The 21,100-nt window shown below is 39.5% G+C and overlaps 1 protein-coding gene across 2 annotated transcripts in view; it reads left to right on the forward strand.

Annotated features, from left to right (window-relative positions):
• MTUS1 (microtubule associated scaffold protein 1) overlaps positions 1 to 21,100 on the forward strand; it is a 128,539-nt gene that overhangs the window by 61,310 nt on the left and 46,129 nt on the right. The window contains exon 4 of one of the 2 annotated variants that reach the window (XM_024562616.4): positions 2,141 to 2,302. In XM_024562616.4, the coding sequence (XP_024418384.2) occupies positions 2,141 to 2,302 (162 nt within the window). Of the gene's footprint in view, positions 1 to 2,140; positions 2,303 to 3,692; positions 4,313 to 21,100 lie in introns of those variants that run through there. The other variant, XM_024562621.4, reaches the window with a different exon arrangement.

The following is a 21,100-nucleotide window of genomic DNA, read 5'->3' on the forward strand; positions in this document are numbered from 1 at the left end:
TGGGTCCGGGGTGAGGCTGCAAATGAGGGGCAACGATTTAAAAGAACCAGCTGTTGGCTTTGTGTTCACCAGACAGGATAGAGGACTAGAATCAGAGGTGCCCAGCCTTTCGGCGTCTCTGGGCCACACACTAAATACATTGCGACATGTAATCACAAAAAGATCTCATCATGTTTTAAGTAAATTGAGGATTTTGTGTTGGGCCACATTCATAGCCATCCTGGGCCACATGTGGCCCTCGATCCACAGGGTGGACACCGCTGGTAGATGGAAAGTAGGCCATTTCCCTCACAAAGACGGTCATAGCAGAGACTAGAGGGGTGGAGGCATGGCAAAGCATAAGGGGAAGAAGTTGGTAGGAATCAACCCTATGACTGCCTTTTACGCCTTTAAAATTAAATATTTGTTGAGAGGATTAAAAACAATACCCTGTAGATAATGGGGAAATGGAGATTTGTAGATTGGGTCATGAACTTGGTGTTCATGTTCAGGAGATCCGCATGAGGGAGTTGGGGAGGATAAGATGCCTAACAAGTTGTTTAGGCAAACATAGGGAGGGGGGAAGGACTGAGGGTTTGTAAGAGCTGGCTTGAGATGAAGACCTCTTTGAAAAGAAATGATGTTCCTCTGCATTAGAATGGTAGCATCCTGGTGTCAGAGAGAAAAGTAGCATGATTGGAACAGAATGCGTGCCCACGTAAACGGGTAGCACAAGGGTGAGGCTGGAGACTGGTAGAGCTTTAATAGGAGTGACTTTACATGTCAGGCCTAAGGAAATTAAGCTCCTTTTTCTCTATTACAGTGAGATTTTTGTAGGTGAAACCACTGAGACAAAGAGATGAGCTTTATTTCCTGGCAAAATTACTCTACTCACCACGACGCCTTTAGTAATATGTGACACTCTCGTTTTCATCTAAGGTCTTTTCACTTCTGTGGGAAACAAAGACAAGTCCGGTGTTTTGAGGCTGGGGAAAAAGGAAAAATAGACTTAAAATTAGCATCGGTAGGTAGGAGGTTATCTAACTGTCCAGGTTGAAATGTTCAGCAAGGAAATGGAAGTGTGAGTGGCCTTGGGGTTCAGAAGGAGGATGGGGCTGCAGGTGAGCGTTTGAGATTAATCCATATGGGGCAGGGTTAAAGTGAATAAACCAGACTCTGCGAGAGAGATGGGTATGCAGAAAGTTATGAGTAAAGGCTCAAACTTGGGAAATGCCCACATTCAAGCAGCCAGTGTGAGGGAGTGTGATTTCAAAGACACCAGAAAATGTGAAGCATATATATGTTGATAGGTGGAAACACTTTTGCTGCAAGAAAGAGTTAGTAATTCAATGGTGATCATTTAAGTTTGGAAAATAAGGAGTCAGGGTGAAAAAATAAGAGGAGCCCTGGCCAGATGGCTCAGTTTGGCTCAGTTGGTTAGAGCATTGTCCTGGTACACCAAGGTTGCGGGTTCAATCCCTGGTCAGAACACACACAAGAATCAACCAGTAAATGAATAAATAAGTGAAACAACAATCCTGTGTTTCTCTCTCAGGGAAAAAAAAAAAAAAAAAAAAAAAAAAAAAAAAAAAAAAAAAAAAAAAAACCCTAGAGAAAAAGAATACTGTTAATATAGCACCACCTGGTGGTTAGAGATTAGGTATTTTTTAAATGAAGTTATTTTATTATTTTTTTTTTAATCAAATTGATATGGTTTTCCTTCTGGTTTGGTTGTTTTAAATGTTTCATCTATTTTTAAAAATATGGTAGCCTAGTGCATGAATGGGCTTATTTGTTTACTTCTCAATCAACAGTAGAGGGGAGAGAAGTCACATCAGTTTGCTTATTCTTTGATTTCAACTTTGCCGAAAGCTTGTGTCCCCCGTGGCCCTTTCCGATCTCTCGTTGTGTCACAGAAGGCATGAGTTAGTTACTCAAGGCCACGTGGTGACAGCCCCCCTACGTGCCTCACCATCATCTCTGCCCTTCTGCTTCTGCTATGTCAAAAATAAGTAAGTCTGGGTGAAGACTTCATCTGAAGTTCTAGGATTCTGAATTTTCATTTTATATTTTCACTCGGTTCTTAGTGTAGGAGTTTGAGTTTACAAGTTTACAACTTTTGAAATAAATAGCAGTAGAACTTTTTTTCTTTCCCCTCAAGGAAAACCTACGTCTTTGAAAACTGCACAGCCGTCCTGGGTGAACGTGCCTAGACCACTTCCTAAATCCAACGCGTCCTTGAAGAGTTCTGCGCTCCGGAGGACAGGGAGCCCCTCCTCCGTTGCCAGCACCCACAGTGATCTGAACACGTACAGCAATAATTGTGAGTCGGTCACATGTCAGCCTTTGGGGGTTGTTGAAACTGTAGTTATATGAAATCTAGTGTACTGCAAATAATTATCAGAATTTTCAATTCTGTGATTCATGGGAACATATGCCTACTGTTTCTTCCTCTCCCAGCTTTTTTTGCTTTTTGCTTTGAAAGTTTGGCAGGAAAAACATTCTTTCAACGACACTCTTTTGAAGAATGTGCAATCATCTGAATGTGCAAACAGTGAAATATTTGTGTGGAAGGACCTTTTTTTTTTTTTACATGAAGGATTCTAAAGTGTGTCATTTGAAGTGGGAGTGTTTTTCAGTTTGTTTAAGGGAAGGATGCAATCTAGGGGCCATTGGAACCCAACTGGAAATCAGAACAAAAGATAACTTTAGTTCTATTTATTGTATAAAAGACAAAATTTTGTAGATGTGTGCTTTATAATCTGTGGATGCTAGATTCAGTGTAATAGGACTAGCATATATTATAAGTTCAAGCCTAATGTTAAGTAATTTGAAATCAGAAGAATATTTTTAAAGTTTTTCGTTAGTGTGAATTCTGTGTATAAAATGGGCAAATTAATTGAGCTCTCCCTTTCCTTCAAAAGACGTATTTGGTCTTAGTATCTAGTTGCTCCTTTCCTTGGAAATCTGCTCACAAAATCAGTTAATTTGAACACTTCCAGCGTGCCTGCCGTGTACAGACATCATGATAGATGCAGTGAGAAATACAGGTTGGAAGAGAAATGATCCTTACCTAAAAGGGAGTTGAGAATAAAAAATTATTTATATGGATAACAAGAAAACCAGATACAAAAAGATGGAAGGGTGTGGGGGGATGGGGGGAGGGGCGTTCTCTCTGTTTCAAGGAGAGATCAACCTCTTTTCTGGTGAGGGGAAGAGGACCAAGTAGAGTAGTGGTTATTGCACCTTTTGAGTGTGGAGCGCTATTATAGGGTTACCATACATTATTTCACTTTATTTCCTCTCAAGTAACTTCTGCTGTTACTGATTTTGTATATAAGGCAACTCAGGCTCAAGAGGTTGTCACTGGCCCAAGGGCACCGAGCCATGGAGAGAACTGAGAATGAATCTCTGGGAGATGAGGCATCGGAGTACTGAGCACATTTCCGAGCGCTCCCTTAGCAGCAGTGGCCGGTCCCATGCTAATACGTAGCTGGATAGCAGAGCTGTAGGGAGAAGGCTGAGTTATGCTACGTAAAATTAAACAGGATTGTTATCCGTTTATTGTCTGGATTTCGAAGGTGTGGCATCAAATCAGAGGGGTTTGCGTGGAACAGATAATTCTCGATGAATTTGGAAAGGAAATTCACACTCGTAGCTTTCTCTGTGTGCGATGGGAATTTTAAAAACAAACTGCCAGAACTGCCTCCCCACGGGCTCCCCGAGGGCTGCGTGGCCACAGAGTTTGTGACGCTGGCAGCAAACACGTTCTGTAGCGCCACTCCCAGCCTCTTCCATGGACACCAAGCCGCCTTGGCCACCGTCACAGTGCCGTGTCTGACACTTCTGAGGAGGTTATAAAATGCTTTTGTCTATCCCTTTTTGTCTTCTAACAAAGGGGTTTACCCTCTACCCACAGAGCCTGTCTGGCAGCGATGTGTCCCTGCTGCAGATGAAGCATTCACATCCACACGTTTCTTTCTCAGTGTGATTTGCGAGCTGGTCTAATCTGTTTTGTGTAATGCCTCGGAGCTTACAGATTTTTCCCCCCCTCCATGCTCATTCACTGAGAGCAAGCATGAAGGATATGGGCGTGAACATGGCTGCAGTTTTTCCTGCTTAAGCTTGCCTTGACGCTTTTAGATGACTGTGCCAGGAGGATTTCGCAGCTGTACAGAAACGGATATTTCTGCGAACATATTGATCAATTCTACACTCACCCCGCCGGCTGGTTCAGAGAGGCACTACGATGCTACCTTGTTGACACTGCTGGTCCTGGGGTCCTACAGCCTTTGTGTGGGTCCTTTGTTAGCCACGCTTACTGGGAGCAGAAGTACGTCGGTGATTTCTGGTTTGATTCTTTTCTTTGTGAGCATGCTCTTAATTTTACTCACTAAATCGAGTTAGTGGCTTTTGATTGCTATTTTTTATAACTTGTAAGTTGTGTTCATTGTATTTCTTGGACAGATTTTAAGTTTGAATGATTCTACATAGAATCAATTTTATTTTATATTTTATGTGTGTCAGAACTCAATTATAACTCAGCATTGTCAATGTTCTTGGCACATGAAATTACTATTATCAAAGATTATTTGATGGTCTCATTTCTGATTAAGTAGTATTTTTTGTGTATGTAGCTTATACTTGCATGAGTATAGAAAAACACTATCCTAGAATTAAAATGAAAACATCACCTGCTTGATTATTTTACTCATTATATCCAAAAATATTAAAGATGTGTACTTTTTAGAAATACCTTAAAACATGAAAAATACCTTAGCTGAAATTTTTCTGCTTCTGATAGGGCTGGGTCACATTAGCAAATAATCTTTTCATCAGTATTTTGATTCATATTGGGCTCAGCATTCGAACCTTTTTAAAGAATATCTCCTTGCTTTGTCTGCTTGCTTCTTTGTGATGTGATAATGCTAGTGTCATCATTTAAGAACTTCTGAGATTGCATATGCTGTTGTAAAATTAGCATCCGGTTCTTGGTGCTTTGAGATTCCATGGAAATAACATGACCAAATTTTAAAGTGACTGACTCAAGATATATAAGACAATAAATCTCTGTCATATGGGGGTTTTAGCAGGGCTTTTTTGCAAGTGTTCTTTGGAGCATAGAAAAATTTAACGTTATGATGTTAATTTTTCCTTTGGGTATTAGCATGAGACATTGCAAATGTGCTCATTTATAGAGGTAGACTGTTATAAGCTCTTTCAGAATCAGATACCTGAAGTCCAGTTTTTAAGATCATTGGATAAAAATAAATGATATATTGTAGGTCTTGAATAGAGTTGAAGGTTTGAGGACCAATGTGCCAATGTAGAAGGAAGTCTTTGGAGAGTGCATAATTTCATAACATTAGCAAATATGAAGTCCAAGGGCTTCCCTTTCCTTCCATTTTGACCACAAAAAACACATTTATTTTTGAGAGACAGATAGTGGGAGGAAACATAAGAGATGCACACCAAAGCTATTTGCACTCTCTTGGAAATAAGAGAGCAGGAGAAGGCTAACTAAAGAAATGGAACATTCTTTGCCTTCAGAACTTCATGGCCAGCCCCTGGTGTATTACATATAAAAGGTTCATTCAAATCAAGAGTCCTCCTGCTTTTCCTGTTAACTCATGTGAAGTTGGACAACCTTTCACTCTGTCAGCCTCGGTATTCTCACCTGGTGCATGGGAGGGAGGACCAGATCATCTTCAAAACCCTTGCAGCAGCAAAAGCGTCTGACCACTTTTCTTCTCGTCCTTACACCAAAATGGCACCTAATAGTTTGGAAGGAGTGTGCTTGGGGTTGTTGAAGTGACGAAGCTGACAGAGAGAAGGATTCGTGTTGTTTACCCTCAGTCTCTTCCTCCTTGCAGGATGGCAAGTGGGTATTGTCTCACCTGCCAACACTGGTCAGTTGCTAAGAATCACCTGGAGTACAGTGTTGAAAAATTTTCCAGGTTCCGAGCAAAATCTGGGTTTGACTGGTGATGTCTGCCAAGGGTGAGGAAGGGCTGACAGACAGGCCATGGATACTCTGGTCCTGTATTCCAGACGCACTTTGTGCTCGTGCTTGTCTAAACGGACTATTTAGTAAGAAAATACTGTTATCCAGACTGCTGTTGGCTTTGTTTTCATCCTTTTAACGTTTTTCTAGGGTAGGTATAAGACATTCTTGTTATTACAAAGCCGAGTGATTCTGCCTTTGGAATGTGAAAGCTTAGACTTAGTGATTTGATCTCAGGCCAGGTGAGCAGATGATCTGGCACAGTGAGGAGTTTTAAGCTGATTCACACACACACACACAAATAATAATTCAGGAAATGAACAGAATGTTGGCTCTTTGTGTATATACATGCTTTAATAAGCAAAACAAATACTCATGTTAACTAGATGCTAAAACGTAGTATGAAATAAAGGTCTGGAACAATGAGAAGCCCTTCTCTAAGAGGAAAGTCATTGCTTCTGCTTAGGCTTCTCTGAGCAGAAGCTTCAGAGAAGCTTCATTTCCTCTTTACTCAGTCATCTCCCTCCCTCTCCTTTTCCCATTCGAACTAGGTTTTGACCGTGAGGAAATGGAAACTAAGGATTCCAGAGAACCTAGTATTCTGGCTTAACTGAGACAGCTAGGAACAGAAGCAATTTCAGACTGTGAGGTAGAGCTGGCAAAGACCTAGGTGAGCACATGTGGAATTTCACACTCTGATTCCACAGACCTGCCGTCCTTGAGTGGTCCGAGCTCCTGGAGCACTGTGTTTGGGAGAATTCTGAGGATGTGTTTGGTCTCAGTGGGATCGAGTACCGTAATCAGTGAGTGGGGGCGCATGACAGCTGATGTACCATATCATCCCACTCATTACACAGAGAGAGGTGAAGAGATTCAGCGCAGCTCAGTAGCAGCCAAGTCAGGACCACAGCTCGCTTATTACAGATTCCACCATTAATTGAAATAATTATACTTCTCTTATTACATTGGAACTTCTGCTGAAGAATGTCTTACAGTAACTCTGGACAAGAGAAAATATAGATACCATCTGGAAACCAACCAGCTGCCACAGAAGGAACTGAAACAGGGGGCAGGACAAATAACTTAAATGGCATCATGCCTCACAGTGAAGCATCTGGGTTTACTCGGGTGGGTCAACTCAGGGGAGAGTGTGCAGGGAAGTGAGGGTACGCTGTGTCGGTGTTGGTCGCAGAAATGTGTGCAGCTCAGCACAGTTCGTCCCCGTCATTAGTAAAGTGGGGAGGAGCAAAGGTAGGAAGCGTGTACCATAGATGATTATAGAGCGTGTTTGTGTGTGTCCTCGAAATATGGATTTTGACTCTCACGTGTTAGCAAAGTTGATGGTAGATCTGGTGCTGCATCCAGGGACCATTTAACAGTATTAACCCTACAGAGTGGCAGTGAGACACCTTGCTTCAGGAGAACTCCTGCGTGTGACAGAGACACAAGGGGACAGGAGTATTGTCCCCTACAAGAAATGTCTTTTGTTTTAGTGAGAAATTCTTTTTTTGAGTTATTTGGAAACTAGAGGTCTTTGTGTTTAAAGCTCAGTAATGAAAAGTGTGCATTCAGGACCACATAAATTTATATTAGGTATGTAAGTTAAACTCAGTCCAGCTTTTCAAAATCTGATTAGCTGCTTTATTTGCTGCTGAGTATTATTTTAGAAATGTTTGAAGAAAAGTAAGACTAAAACCTGGATTGTTGTAATACATGTTTAAGACTCTAATAACATCATTTACTTCCTTTCTTGGATTTTGGTTTAGCAAAGGATGAAATGCTGATTGATATCCAATACCCATTTTGTGTGGAAATCTAAAATATATGCTCTGTGAAGTTTTGGTGGTGTGGTTTTAAGATTATGAAGTTATTCCCTATTGATGCTTTACAAAGTTATCTTGAAGTTTTATAGTAGCAGTAACTTCAGGTCTCCAGGTTTGAGGAAGGAGAGAATTGGAAGGAAAGGTGGGAAACTGCCAGTAGGAGGGCAGGCCCTGTGCTGATTTGACCCTGATACTGCAGATGTCATCTGGGCACGGGGAGAACGAACAGATGGCCCATTGCAGGGAGACCTGACGTGGGTCAGGAAAGAAAAACAGCATGCTCCTGTAGGTTCGAATGTGACGTCTGTAAAGACACTTACTGCAGGGGTTGGGATAGTTTAGCCTAGTCCAAAGCTTCTAGCTGTTTCAAATGTATAACATACCAGTAAACAAGGTAGACATCTCACCCTTTTCTAGAAATGTGAGTTGAAGAAAGAGATGAACGTTGGTAGTAAAGAAATGTGTGATTATAAGTGTTGACTATCAGAATAAAATTTGGATGCTTAGAATTGGGTGTCAAGGATTATTTGGAAACAGTAAAAAAAATCCCGTCCGGGTGGTGAATGAATGAACCTCCCCGTTTTCCCTCTGGCTCAGTGAGTATGGGGTGATAAACATGCCAGTGGTTTGCATTCTTAGCAAGGGGAAATGGATTAAAGGTTAACTTTTATGGGAAAAGAGAACAATGAAACTGTCCAGGTATTTTTGCTTGGATTTTTTTCTTGGATATGGAGAGAAAAGAACCAAGTGCAATGTTTACACTCTGGAGTGTTATTTCACAGGTAATCTCTCAGGAAGAGCCAAAAAGTACTTCTGAAATTCCTTGTAGGAGCTAAGCTTCTGGACAGTGTATTTTTTCAAAGATTATTTAATTATAGAGAACTAAAAGTATGAATTTAGAGTACTTTTTTAAAGACCTGTACTCAGAAAACTACACAACACTGAAGAAATAAATTAAGGAAGACACAAACAAATGGAAGCAAGTACCATGCTCATGAATTGGAAGAATTAACATCATCAAAATGTCCATACTACCCAAAGCAATTTATAGATTCAATACAATCCCTATTAATGTGCCAATGACATATTTCACATATTTCATAGAACAAACATTTCAAAAATTTACATGGAACCATAAACAATCCTGAATAGCTGCAGCAATTTTAAGAAGAGCAAAGCAGGAGGGATCACAGTACCTGATATCAAACTGTATTACAAGGCCACTGTAATCAAAACAGCCTGGTACTGGCATAAAAGAACAGACTCATAGACCAATGGAACAGAATAGAGAGCCCAGAAATAAACCTAAGTCTCTATGGTCAATTAATATTTGACAAAGGGAGAAGAAGCATAAAATGGAGTAAAAATAGCCTCTTCAACAAATGGTGTTGGGAGAGATGGACAGCTACATGCAAAAAATGAAACTCGATCACCAACTTATACATACACAAAAATAAATTCAAGGTGGATAAAAGACTTAAATATAAGTCATGACACCATAAAAGTCCTAGAGGAAAACATCAGCAGGAAAATCTCAGACATTCCACGCAACAACATCTTCACTGGTGCATCTCCTAAAGCAAGGGACATAAATGAAAGAATGAACAAATGGGACCTCATCAAATTAAAAAGCTTCCGCACAGCTAAAGAAAACAGTATTAAAATGAAAAGGGAACCAACTATATGGGAAAATATATTTGCCAATGATCCTCGGACAAGGATTTGATCTCCAAAATATATAAAGAACTCATATGACTCCACTCTGGGAAGACAAAAAACCCAATTAAAATATAGGCAAAAGACGAACAGACACTTCTCCAAGGAAGACATACAGAGGGCCCAGAGACATATGAAAAGATGCTCAGCATCACTAGCCATCAGAGAGAGGCAAATTAAAACCACAATGAGATTCCACTTTCACACTGGTCAGAATAGCCAACATAAACAATGAACAAGTGTTGGAGAGGATGCGGAGAAAAGGGAACCCTAGTGCACTGTTGATGGGAATGCAGACTGGTGCAGCCACTGTGGAAAACAGTATGGAATTTCCTCAGAACTGCCCTTTGACCCAGCAATTCCATTGCTGGGATTATATCCCAAGAACCCTGAGACAGCAATCCAAAAGAACCCATGCACCCCAGTGTTCATAGCAGCACAATTTACAATAGCCAAGTGCTAGAAGCAACCTAAGTGCCCATCAGTAAATGAGTGGATCAAAAAACTATGGTACATTTACACAATGGAATTATACGCAGCAGAGAGAAAGAAGGAGCTCCTACCCTTTGCAACAGCATGGATGGAACTGGAGAGTGTTATGCTAAGTGAAATAAGCCAGGAGGTGAGGGAAAAATACCATGTGATCTCACCTTTAACTGGAACATAATCAACAAAAGAAAAAATCAAGCAATATATAACCAGAGACATAGAAATTAAGAACAACTTGACAATAACTAGAGGGGAGTTGGGAGGGGAAAGTGAGGGGAAGAGTTTTCAGGAACAACTATAAAGGACACAGGAACAAAACCAAGGGCGAGGATGGAAGCAAGGGAGGGAGATGAGTTTGGCCGGGGTGGGGTGCGGAGTGGTTGGGGTAAAATGCAGACAACTATACTTGAACAACAGTAAAATATTTTTAGAAAAAGATATGTAAACCCCTTTGTTCATTGCAGCATTATTACAATAGCCAAGGTATGGAAGCAACCCAAGGTCCATCAATAGACAAGTGGATAAAACAGCTGTGGTACATATATACAGTGGAATATTATTTGGACATAAAAAATGAAATCTTACATTTGTGACAGCATGGATGAACGTAGGTGGTTTTATGCTAAGTAAAATAAGTCTGACTGTGAAAAATGCCATATGATTTCACTTATATGTGGAATCTAAAGAACAAAATAAGCTGACAAACAAACTCATAGATACAGAAAATAGATGGATAGTTGCCAGAGGGGCGGGGGTCGGGCTGGTGAAAACAGTGAAGGGATTGGGAAGTACGAATTGACAGTTACAAAATAGCCTCAGGGATATAAAGTTCAACATAGGGATGTAGTCAATAATATTGAAGTAATTGTGTGGTACTGGGTGGGTACTTGAATTATTGGGGGAATCACTTTGTAAATTATATAATTAGTTACTGTGCTGTATATCTGAAACTAATATAAAATAATATTGAATGTAAAAAAAAACCATGTGGACAAAAGAGTCACATGATTTCCACTTGCCCTTTCCTGGTGACTTTAACTATAATTATGGTTAAGGAGGTGTTTGCCAGTTTTCTCCACTGTAAAGTTGTTATTTTTCCTTTGTAATTAACAACTGCCTTGTAGCATAATATTTTACTATATTTAGCAATATTTGACATGTAAATATCATGTTTCTCATCAGAATTATCCATTAATGTTAGCATCCACTGACATTTCCTGTTCTGAATCAAGTATTTCTATAATAGTTACCATGAAGATTTTCTGATTTCATTATTTCCTCTACATTTATCAGTTGGCATTTACATTTCCAGTGTTTCTAATGTACATGTATGAAATATATAGTCAGAAAAAAATAATAAATGCTGTTAAAATTTTTTAAAGGCAATACTAATTTTTAAAAATTTAATTAGGTCATTGCTGCTGCTTCCTTTTTAAAAACTACTACTCAATAAAATTTGAAATGGTTTTCTATGTTTCATCTTACATGCTGGTACTATTTTTCAAACCTTTCCTCTTAATGTTTTTGACATTTATGAGGTTTAAAAATGTGTGTTCTCCCCGCCCCAAACAGTGCCATGAGTGATAGTAGTGGGGGCTACAGTCCCTGAGGTCGCCACAACGTCCACTTGCCCACAGCACAGCAGAGGGACACCATCTCACCACCTCAGTAGGGATCCTACACACATTCAGCAAAAATACGATGTGAAAATGCATCCTCATTTTCAGAAGGCATGAACACTAGCCTTGGTCTTTCTTTTCCCTCTGCTCTTTTCCCTGCCTCCAAGACAAATACAATTCTTAAGGATGCCACAGCAGATTTCTGTTCACCTTTTTAGTCCAACGGAAAGCCACAAATGTGAAGAGGAAATTCACAATTTAGGAAGACTCCAAACAATCATGGTCTTGCCCAGATGTCTTATGCGACTGAAAGCTATTTATTTATTTATTTTTGATATCAAGGGTTTCCGTTGTTATTGGGCAAACAAAGAAATAAGAAGTAAGACATCTACTTAAAACTTTGCCATGATAGTTTCTCCATGGTTTCAAATTTTAGTTCTGATAGAAAACCAACAAGTTACAGATTATCACTATTATGTTTTAATGCTTTGTTCTTTATTCTGGTATCACTGTCCTTTGATAAGCTAAGATTGTCCTTAGAGTCCCAATGAAGAAAACAGAAGCAAAATCAACAGCTAAATAAAGATGCTCTTTTCCAAAGTCATTGACATAGTCTACCTAAAGTACATTATTTCCTCACTTAAGTCTTCCCTCTTACCTTTACCCTGAAATTTTCCCTTGGAAATAATGTAGGTCTACTTCAGTGGGAGCTCCTTTGCCTAATTAACGTAGTGGACTCAGAGTTACACCACAGCCCAAGCAAAGATGGTTCCTAGCAAAGTGTCTCCCAAAGTCTTTTTTTTTAGCATTTCTCTTAGTGCCTGGAAAGTCTTTTTATTCTCCCAGCACTCCATCCTGCCCCAGAGGATTCCTGTGTGAGTGAGAGAGAGAAGGTTTACAAATAACGCAAAAGATGGTCCTTATTATTTGAGCAGGACTCCCTTTTATGTTTTCGCTTTGGGGCTTAGGCACCTTTGTTGCAGGGCAGAGGTGGCAGCGCCAGCCAGCAACTTGCTGGAGCAGAGGCAGGTCAGACATGAAGCTTGTCCTTGAGGCTACCAGTGAGCGTGCACATTAGTGTTCTCCCGCTGCGCTCCGCCTTGTCCTCGCGGGGTGGTGTCCCTGCTCGCGGTGCCTGGGTGTGCTCGTTGCATAGCAGGGTGGCCACAGGAGTTATCTCCCAGACTTCATCTGGGATGAAGGCTGAACTGAACAATATGCATAAACTGTAGGAATCTTTTTGAAATTGTTGATGTGTGTTACTATCTTTCCAGAAGAGTGTTAGTCTCCCGCAGCCGTGTGTGTCTGTCGCTCTGCACCCTGTGTGTGTGTGTATGTGTGTGTGTGCAAAGGATCGTGTGGTAACTTTTGTCGACACTTTTGCCTTTCTACTGAACTGAAGAGAAAATAGGCAGAAATATGGAAAAAGATTCTTTAGCATGCCAGCAGGTTCTTATCTGTCCGGGATCTCAAACACATTTTTGAAGCATCAAATGCCCCCCTTGCTGGGGTGACATGAATCTGTGGTTTATATTGGTGATAAACCCTATCATCTAGACATATACCAATAACTGAAAAGAAATGTCCACCTTGGATACTGAGACGACTTCCAGAGAATTAGAACTGCATGATTCCACCAACAACTTGATGGAACAGGGGATCCAGCCATGGAAGGTGTCGGCTTGTGTCACAGACACTGTACCTATGTGGGAATCACTGTCTTCCATTTATAACAGCCACATAGTTTCAGAGATTATCGTCTGATGTGCCTGTTTTCATCTGAATTAAATACTTGCAAAGTTTCAAGTATCAAATAGTTGAAACTTGAAAAGGCGGTCTTTATGTCTCAAGTTGATGATTGTGTAAGCTATTAAAATGGATATTTCTTTTGATAGGTGTAGTAAATAATCATCCCCAATGTCTATCTCATTTTTACTGTAAAGAAAAAACATTAGCATAGGCATTTTCCTATGTCACATTGCTGGACTGATGTTGTGACTTATTTCCAAGAATGTCATTGACCCTTGAACAGGTAAGATTAGCAGAATGGAAAACTCACTTCTCGTTACATGAGAAAAGAAAGTATGACATACGGTGTGGTTTTGTTTGGCCAAGCATTTAACCTTGGAGTAGAGCTGGGGTGTATGGCAGAGTGTAAGAATGCCTGTCTGCAGTTAGTAATCAGTGCTCTAATATGGGCAGTGGCAAAAAAGATGTATTTTAAAGGGTCAACTTTGTAATTTGATCTAGACTGCAGTATGAACATGTATTCTCCCAAAATCATGAACTTGACTTTCCTAGGTTTTCTGCTTGGTTATTTATTGCCATTACTTAAGACTAACCTTTTGTTATAATGAGCCTGTGGAGGAAAAGTCACAGTGTGTTGGCTTTAGAGGGACAGCTTGGATGCTGAGAAGTGGGGTCCAAACAGCCAGTGACTTTGGGTGGATCACGTAACCTCTTTAACTGTAGTTTTCCTATTCTGTAGAATTGAAATGACTGATCACTAAGGTTTTCCCTGCTGTACTATTCTATGTCTACAAAGTACGTTGACTTTCTTCATATTTTGATTGCAAATGGTCATCTTTCAGATGATAGAGAAGACATTGCCTCCGTATACAAACATCTTCCTCTGAATGTTAGAGTCTAAATAATTGTCCTATGGCTTTGAGATAGGTTTTTTATTTAAAGCAACAAACAGTGGTGAAGATTAACTTCACCAACTTCATATTCTTTCATTTCAGTAACATAGTCATTTATTTTTAATTATAGCAGTTTGCTAAATTCCAAAAAGTTTAACATGTAGAGCTTTAGAAATCACCCTTTTGTTTTTTTTTAAAATTTCATTTTAAATAAAATTCAGATAACTTTATTACATCATCACTTTAACAACTTGCATGTAGCATACGCAACATCGTTTAACTACTCTTGAATATTTGGGGCACTTCTGTATCATATTTAAAAATGATTCTGTGATAAGCCTCTTTATAATGATCGCTTTTAAAGTTTGGGGAAGTTTCTTCTGGTAGACTCATAAAAGTAATATAAGTAAATCAAAAGAAACATATTTGCAGTCACTTCCACCAGGTAACCAAATTGCTCTCCAAATGCATCATGTCCACCTATTCCATGACTGATGCATGATGCCGCGTTCACTATACTTGGATCAATAGTGGGTATTATTTTTTAAATTTTTGTAATCATGAAACATTTTTATAGCATTTTTTAAAATTGAACCTTAAATCAGTTATTTCAAAGACAATTCTATTGTCTCATAAGACAATGAAGAGAAGCAGGAAGAGAATGGTCTTTAGTGGCCTTGGCCTTGCCTCATTCTACTTTTGTTCTGACCTTGGGCTAGTAGTTGCTAAGCCTCTCCAAGTCTCAAATTTCTCACTTAGGAATACAGGAACATTTGTGGATAATTCCCCATGGAGGAAGTGATTCTGCCCTCACAGAATTGCTCTCAAATGCCTGCTGCTTCTCCTGTTAGGGATGGTGACAATGGTAATCCTCTCCATTGTTCTCACGGTTCTAGAACTTTTGGAGTTCTTTGCCAGGAAGTTGAATTATTTCAAATCCTGAAAGCAAGCAGGAGGAACCACTGAAAAGTCAAGCACCATCCTCATGGGGTCTAGCTGTTGTAATTTATTTAAAGATTATGATGTTATAGGATTCTAGCCAGCATGGACTCTAAATAAAACTTGGTTGACTGTTTATAAGGAAAGATGTCACACATGCCACGCACTATTATTACCTTGGTTCTACGACACATTAAAGCCGTCTGGGAACCCGAAGCCCCCGAGTGGTGTGTATCCAGCCCCCTGATTATTTTACACAAGATCATCAGTCTCAGGTGCCATGGTGTCTGCCCCGGAAAGTGGAAAACGCACTGCTCCTTCCATATCCATTTACTAAATACAGCACAGGAGGCCAGGGCTGCTCTCTGTGTCCCTTTTCCCAAGTGTCAGGAAATGCATGCAAGTGGCAGACCTGCTGTGGCGAGGTCAGACTGGGGGGGCCTGGGTGTCTGCTGGTGGGAGCACAGGTCTTGCAGTGTCGGTTTATGATTGTAACTCTCCTCTCATACTTCACAGGCAGATGCTATTTCGATATGTCATAAACTTAGTGTTTTAAATCTGGGGAAAGTATGGATCATTCGGTAAGTGCTTGTTGGAACAAAGGCTGTTGTTTTGGCTGACACTAGATGCCTACTTCACATACTACCCACAAATACAGGGCGGGGGAAAGGAGGCTAACAGTTCTTCCTATGGAAAACAATGCAATCATTAATAAATAGTAATACAAGTATAAACTGTGTTTTGCATATCAAAACTGTAAGCCTACTTTTGCCCTAACCTGTATATTCCAGATTGAAGTTTCACACAAAAATTAGAATGATAAGAGTGCTAAGAATATAGACTTGGGTGGGAAAGGCCTTTCCAGGAACAACTGTATAGAAGAAAAGATGAATAAAGAAGAAAAGTTTTAGACTTCTCCTTTGTCAAAAACATTATAAGCACGGTGATGGATGTTAACTGATCAGTTGGACTGATTGTGGTGATTATTTCACAACACGTACAAATATCGAATCATTATGCTGTACACTTGAAACTAACATATGTCAATTATATCTCAATTAAAAAAACTACAAACTATTAACAAGGAAACAACATAATGGGACAACATATGCAACTGGTGTGTATTTAAAGACTTCTTCACATCAGCAAGATATAGACGATTCCCCAACAGGAAGATAAATGGACAGACACAGAAGAAGAAATATGGAGGAATAAGAAACATGAAAAAAGTTTACAAAGCGCTAATTAAAATAACGTGCTATCAGTTCTTGTCTATTTTTAGTGACTGAATGGAACAGTTGCCTCACACACACTGTTACATGGAGCATAAATTACAACAGCCTTTCTGAGGCTCTTTGGTGAGAGGCCACAAAAGCTTTTACCCAGGAATTCTATCGATCAGAATCGATTCTAGGAAAATAATTGACTTATTTATTGCTTTTCAGAATTATTTAGAAGGGGGGAAAGTTGGAAACAATCTGACTGATATAAACAACAAATGTTTACATTATGCTCATTGACATTTTTATAACATTTTTGAAGCCATTAAATAATATATAGGATTATTTAATGCGATGAAAGATAGTGAAATTTTTAGTTTAATAAGTTTATTAAGCTTATATTAAGTTTAGAAACTGGTTACAGAGCACTGTGATTTGCATGTAATTTAACATTTAAAAAATTCTACAATGAACATGTGGTTGTTTTTTTTTAAAACAAACATTGTACATGGATAAAACATTACTGCTTTTATTTTTGGAGACTAAAGAAATAAAAGACAATGTCACTGATCTTGGAGAACTTACAATCTTATGAATGTGTAGGGGCTCAAATTTTTCTCATTGTCTTATGAGAATTTTTTGATCATTATTTACACTATATTGTATAGGTATTGTTCCTCCTGCTAAGGAATAGGACATTATGGTGGAGGGGGGAGAGGGTGAAGAAAACTGGTCCCTGAGTTGAACTTTCTACAATTGGACGAAAAATTAGAACATAAAGTCATAAAGATTATGAGGCATAAAAATTAAGGAAATGTGACTACTAGTGTTTGCTAGGGAAAGTAAGGAGATAAATGTGAAGGTCGATACTTCAAGTTAGAGTTCTGGGGAAGATGTACTGGACAGAGAGGCTTGAATCTCTGGTTTAAATATCGATTTCTCCAGACGCTTCATCACCATTAACAACAAACACATCAGACCGTGTTTGCGTGTACTTCCTAGCATCTCAGCAGCCCTGCACAGCACGTGCAGAATCATGTTCAGAATCATAACATCCTTGTTTTCTACCGCTAAGTCCCTGATTAAACACACACACACACACACACACACACACCCCCATACACCCATACAGTGGGGTCTGTGGTTCTCCTTTGAATAGGCTGTGATATCATGGCACATTGACCTCCTAATACTTATATCAACCCCACCACATCATCATCTGTTGTTTTAAGCCTTACTAAATACTTACACAACTTCTCCATTGTTTTTCCTTATGTGTGTCATTAATAGAAACTCAGCTTATTTCGTAGCTTTTCATAAAGCCGTTCCGTCACTTAGGCTTTTTTAAAAGTTTGTTTTTCTGCCTCTCGTGTTTGTTAAAGGTAATGGGGAAGTACAGAAACACAGAGCAAAGGAATTAAAAATCATGCCCACCCCACCTTCCAGAGCAGTGTTGGCATTTTGATAGGCCTGCTTCAATATTCTTTATTCTTTTTGTTTAAAGTTGGGATCCTACTTCACGTACAATTTTAAATCATGGTTTTGTTTTTCCACTTGACGTCCTAAGACAAGCTTTGCTGAACTTCATAAAACTCATCTTATTCCTCATTCTTATAGCTGTAATTGTATTGCTGTATCTTAGATACCGAAAGATCCTTAGATTTTTCCTTATTACCCTTGGTGATCCTTATTATGTTCTCTTAAATCAGATTAAGACTTTGTATAATAACGAAGATGGATACTTTCTTATCTTTAAGTACTTTTATATTTAGTATAATTTCCAGGAACTACAGGTAGGGCACAAGTGATAACAGCTGATCAATGAGTAGTCAAAGAATATTTTTGAGTGAATTTAAAGCTCTGTACTTCGCCAGCTCCCCAATGGATATATATTTACAAATTGTTGTTCTCTACTGTATCTGCTTATTTTACCATTTAAATGAGTGAATACATATATAGAGTTTAGGTGAGTGCCTGGCACATAGTAGGTTGTCTTACATGAGGAGTTGGCTGTTACCATTAATAGACGGTCAAGGCTGCCCCTTTGCTTTGGCTCACTTGTGGTAAAGTACCACCAGGGGGCAGACTATGATTGGGAAAGAATGGAAACCTAGTTTGATCTGTTCTTAGTTGTTATCTAGGATACCTGACTTGTGTGCATGTACTTTGCTGTAGAAACAAGAACTATTCCTTCTGACTTTTAACTCTTTCTTTTCACTGGCACTGCTTATTTTTATAGTTATTATAACCTTATTTACTCCATTGCCTGTGCTGTACTTTACATCCCCATGACTGTTCTGTGACTACCGATTTGTACTTCTTAATCCCTTCACCTTTTTCACCCATCCTCCCCCAACACCCCATCCATCTGGCAACTGTAAAAATGTTCTTTGTATCTATAAATCTGTTTGTATTCCGCTTGATTACTTGTTTTTTAGATTCTACATATAAGTGAAATCTTTTGGCATTTGTTTTTCTGTCTGACTTATTTCACTCAGCACAATACCCTCTAGGTCCATCCATGTTGTTACAGATGGAAAGATTTCATTCTTTTGGGGGGCTGAGTCATATTCCATCGTATACGTGCACCACTTCTTCTGTATCCATTTGTCTATTGATGGGCACTTAGGTTGCTTCCATATCTAGGCTATTGTAAATAATGCTGTAATGAACATACAGATGCATGTCTTTTCAATTTAGTGTTTTGGGTTTCTTCAGATATACCCAGAAGTGGAATTGCTAGGTCCTTCTTTGTCTCTTATTATAGCTTTAGTTTTAAAGTCTGTTTTGTCTGGTATAAATGTTGCTGCCCTAGCTTTTCTTTGTTGTTTGTTTCCATTTTTAGGAAATGAATTTTTCCATCCCTTAAGTCTGTGTGTGTCTTTAGATTGTCTTGCAAACAGAATATGTAAGGGTTTTCTTTGTTATCCATTCAGCCACCATATATCTTTTGATTGGAGCATTTAACCATTTGCATTTCAAATAATTGTTTATGGGTATGTATTTATTGCCACTTTATTATTTATATTTTTTATCATTCCTTGTTCTTTTTTTTTGCCTTTTGCATTTTTTAACTGATTTTATTGTTGTTCAATTATAGTTGTCTGCATTTCCTCCCCCCCCCATCTTCTTCTTCTTAAAGAAGACCCCTTAACCCTTCTTGTAATACTGGTTTGCTGGTGATGAACTCTAGCTTTATCTTATCTGGGAGGCTCTTTATCCTTCCTTTGATTCTAAATGATAGCTTTGCTGGGTAGAGTAATCTTGGTTGTACTTCTTAGCTTTTCATCACTTTGAATATTTGTTGCCAATCCATTCTGGCCTGAAAGTTTCTGTTGAGAAATCAGCTGACAGTCTTATGGGAGCTCCTTTGTAGGTAACTAACAGCTTTTCTCTCGCTGCTTTTTAGATTCTCTCTTTGCCTTTTCCTTTTGTCATTTTAATTATGATGTTTCTTGATGTGGGCCTCTTTGGGTTCATCTTGTTTCACTCTCTGTGCTTTCTGGACTTCTATGTCTATTTCCCTCACCAGGTTATAGAATTTTTCCATAATTATTTTCTCAAATAGATTTTCAATTTCTTGCTCTTTCTCTTTTTCTTCCAACACCCCCATGATGCAAATGTTAGTACGCTTGAAGATGTCCCAGAGGCTCCTTATACTAACCTCATTTTTTGGATTTTGTTTTTCTTTTTGCTGTTCTGATTAGTTGTTTTATGCCTCCTTATCTTCCAGATCACTGATTTGATTCTCAGATTCATCTATTCTTCTGATGATCCCCTGAAAATTATTCTTCAGTTAGTGTATCCTTCATTTCTGACTGGTGGTTTTTTATGTTTTCTGTCTCCATTTATATGCTTCCTATCTCTTTATTGAAGTGCTCACTGAGTTTCTCTACTCATACCCTAAGTTCATTGAGCATCCTTATAACCAGTGTTTTGAACTCTTCATCTGATAGATTGTTTGCCTCCATTTTGTTTAGTTCTCTTTCTGGAGTTTTATTCTGTTCTTTCATTTCAGACATGTTTGTATCCTCTTTTTTGTTTTGGCAACCTCTCTGTATTTGTTTCTATATACTAGGTAGAGCTGCTACACCTCCCGGTTTTGGTAGAGTGACCTAATGTAGCAGGTCTCCTGTAGGGCCCAGTGGCACAGCCTCCCCAGTCACCCAAGCTGCGTTCTCCAGCGTAAGCTGTATGCACCCTCCTCCTCCTGTTGTAGTTGAGCCTTGATTGCTGTTGGCATGTCAATGGGAGGGATCTACCTCTAGGCCAGTCAGTTGCAAGGACCACAGTGGAGGATCTGCTATGCAGGGGCCAACCAAACAGAGCAGGACTAGCTTCGGCAGGGCTCTGGTGCTCGCTGGGTGCATCCCTTAAGGGAGTCACTTGTGGAGGTAGTTGGGTGGTGCTCTAGCATGGTCTAAAGCTGTCCATCAGGTGTGCTGGCTCTGGTCCCAGGAGGTACAGGCCAAGATCAGCTACCGCCTGCGCTTTGCCCATGGCCACCTGGCATGAGCTACAAAATGATCTGCAGAAGGAATTGAAGGTGTCTGGGAGAGGCCAAACTGCAAACTGAGGCTGGCTGCTGCTAGTGCCTGCCCTGGGGCCACTTAGCAAGAGGTAGGGGCATGCCAAAGCCAGCTTCTGCTTGTTTGTGAGATTTTAGGAA

This window comes from Desmodus rotundus, chromosome 13 (genome assembly GCF_022682495.2).
Source record: "Desmodus rotundus isolate HL8 chromosome 13, HLdesRot8A.1, whole genome shotgun sequence".
Taxonomy (NCBI): domain Eukaryota; kingdom Metazoa; phylum Chordata; class Mammalia; order Chiroptera; family Phyllostomidae; genus Desmodus; species Desmodus rotundus.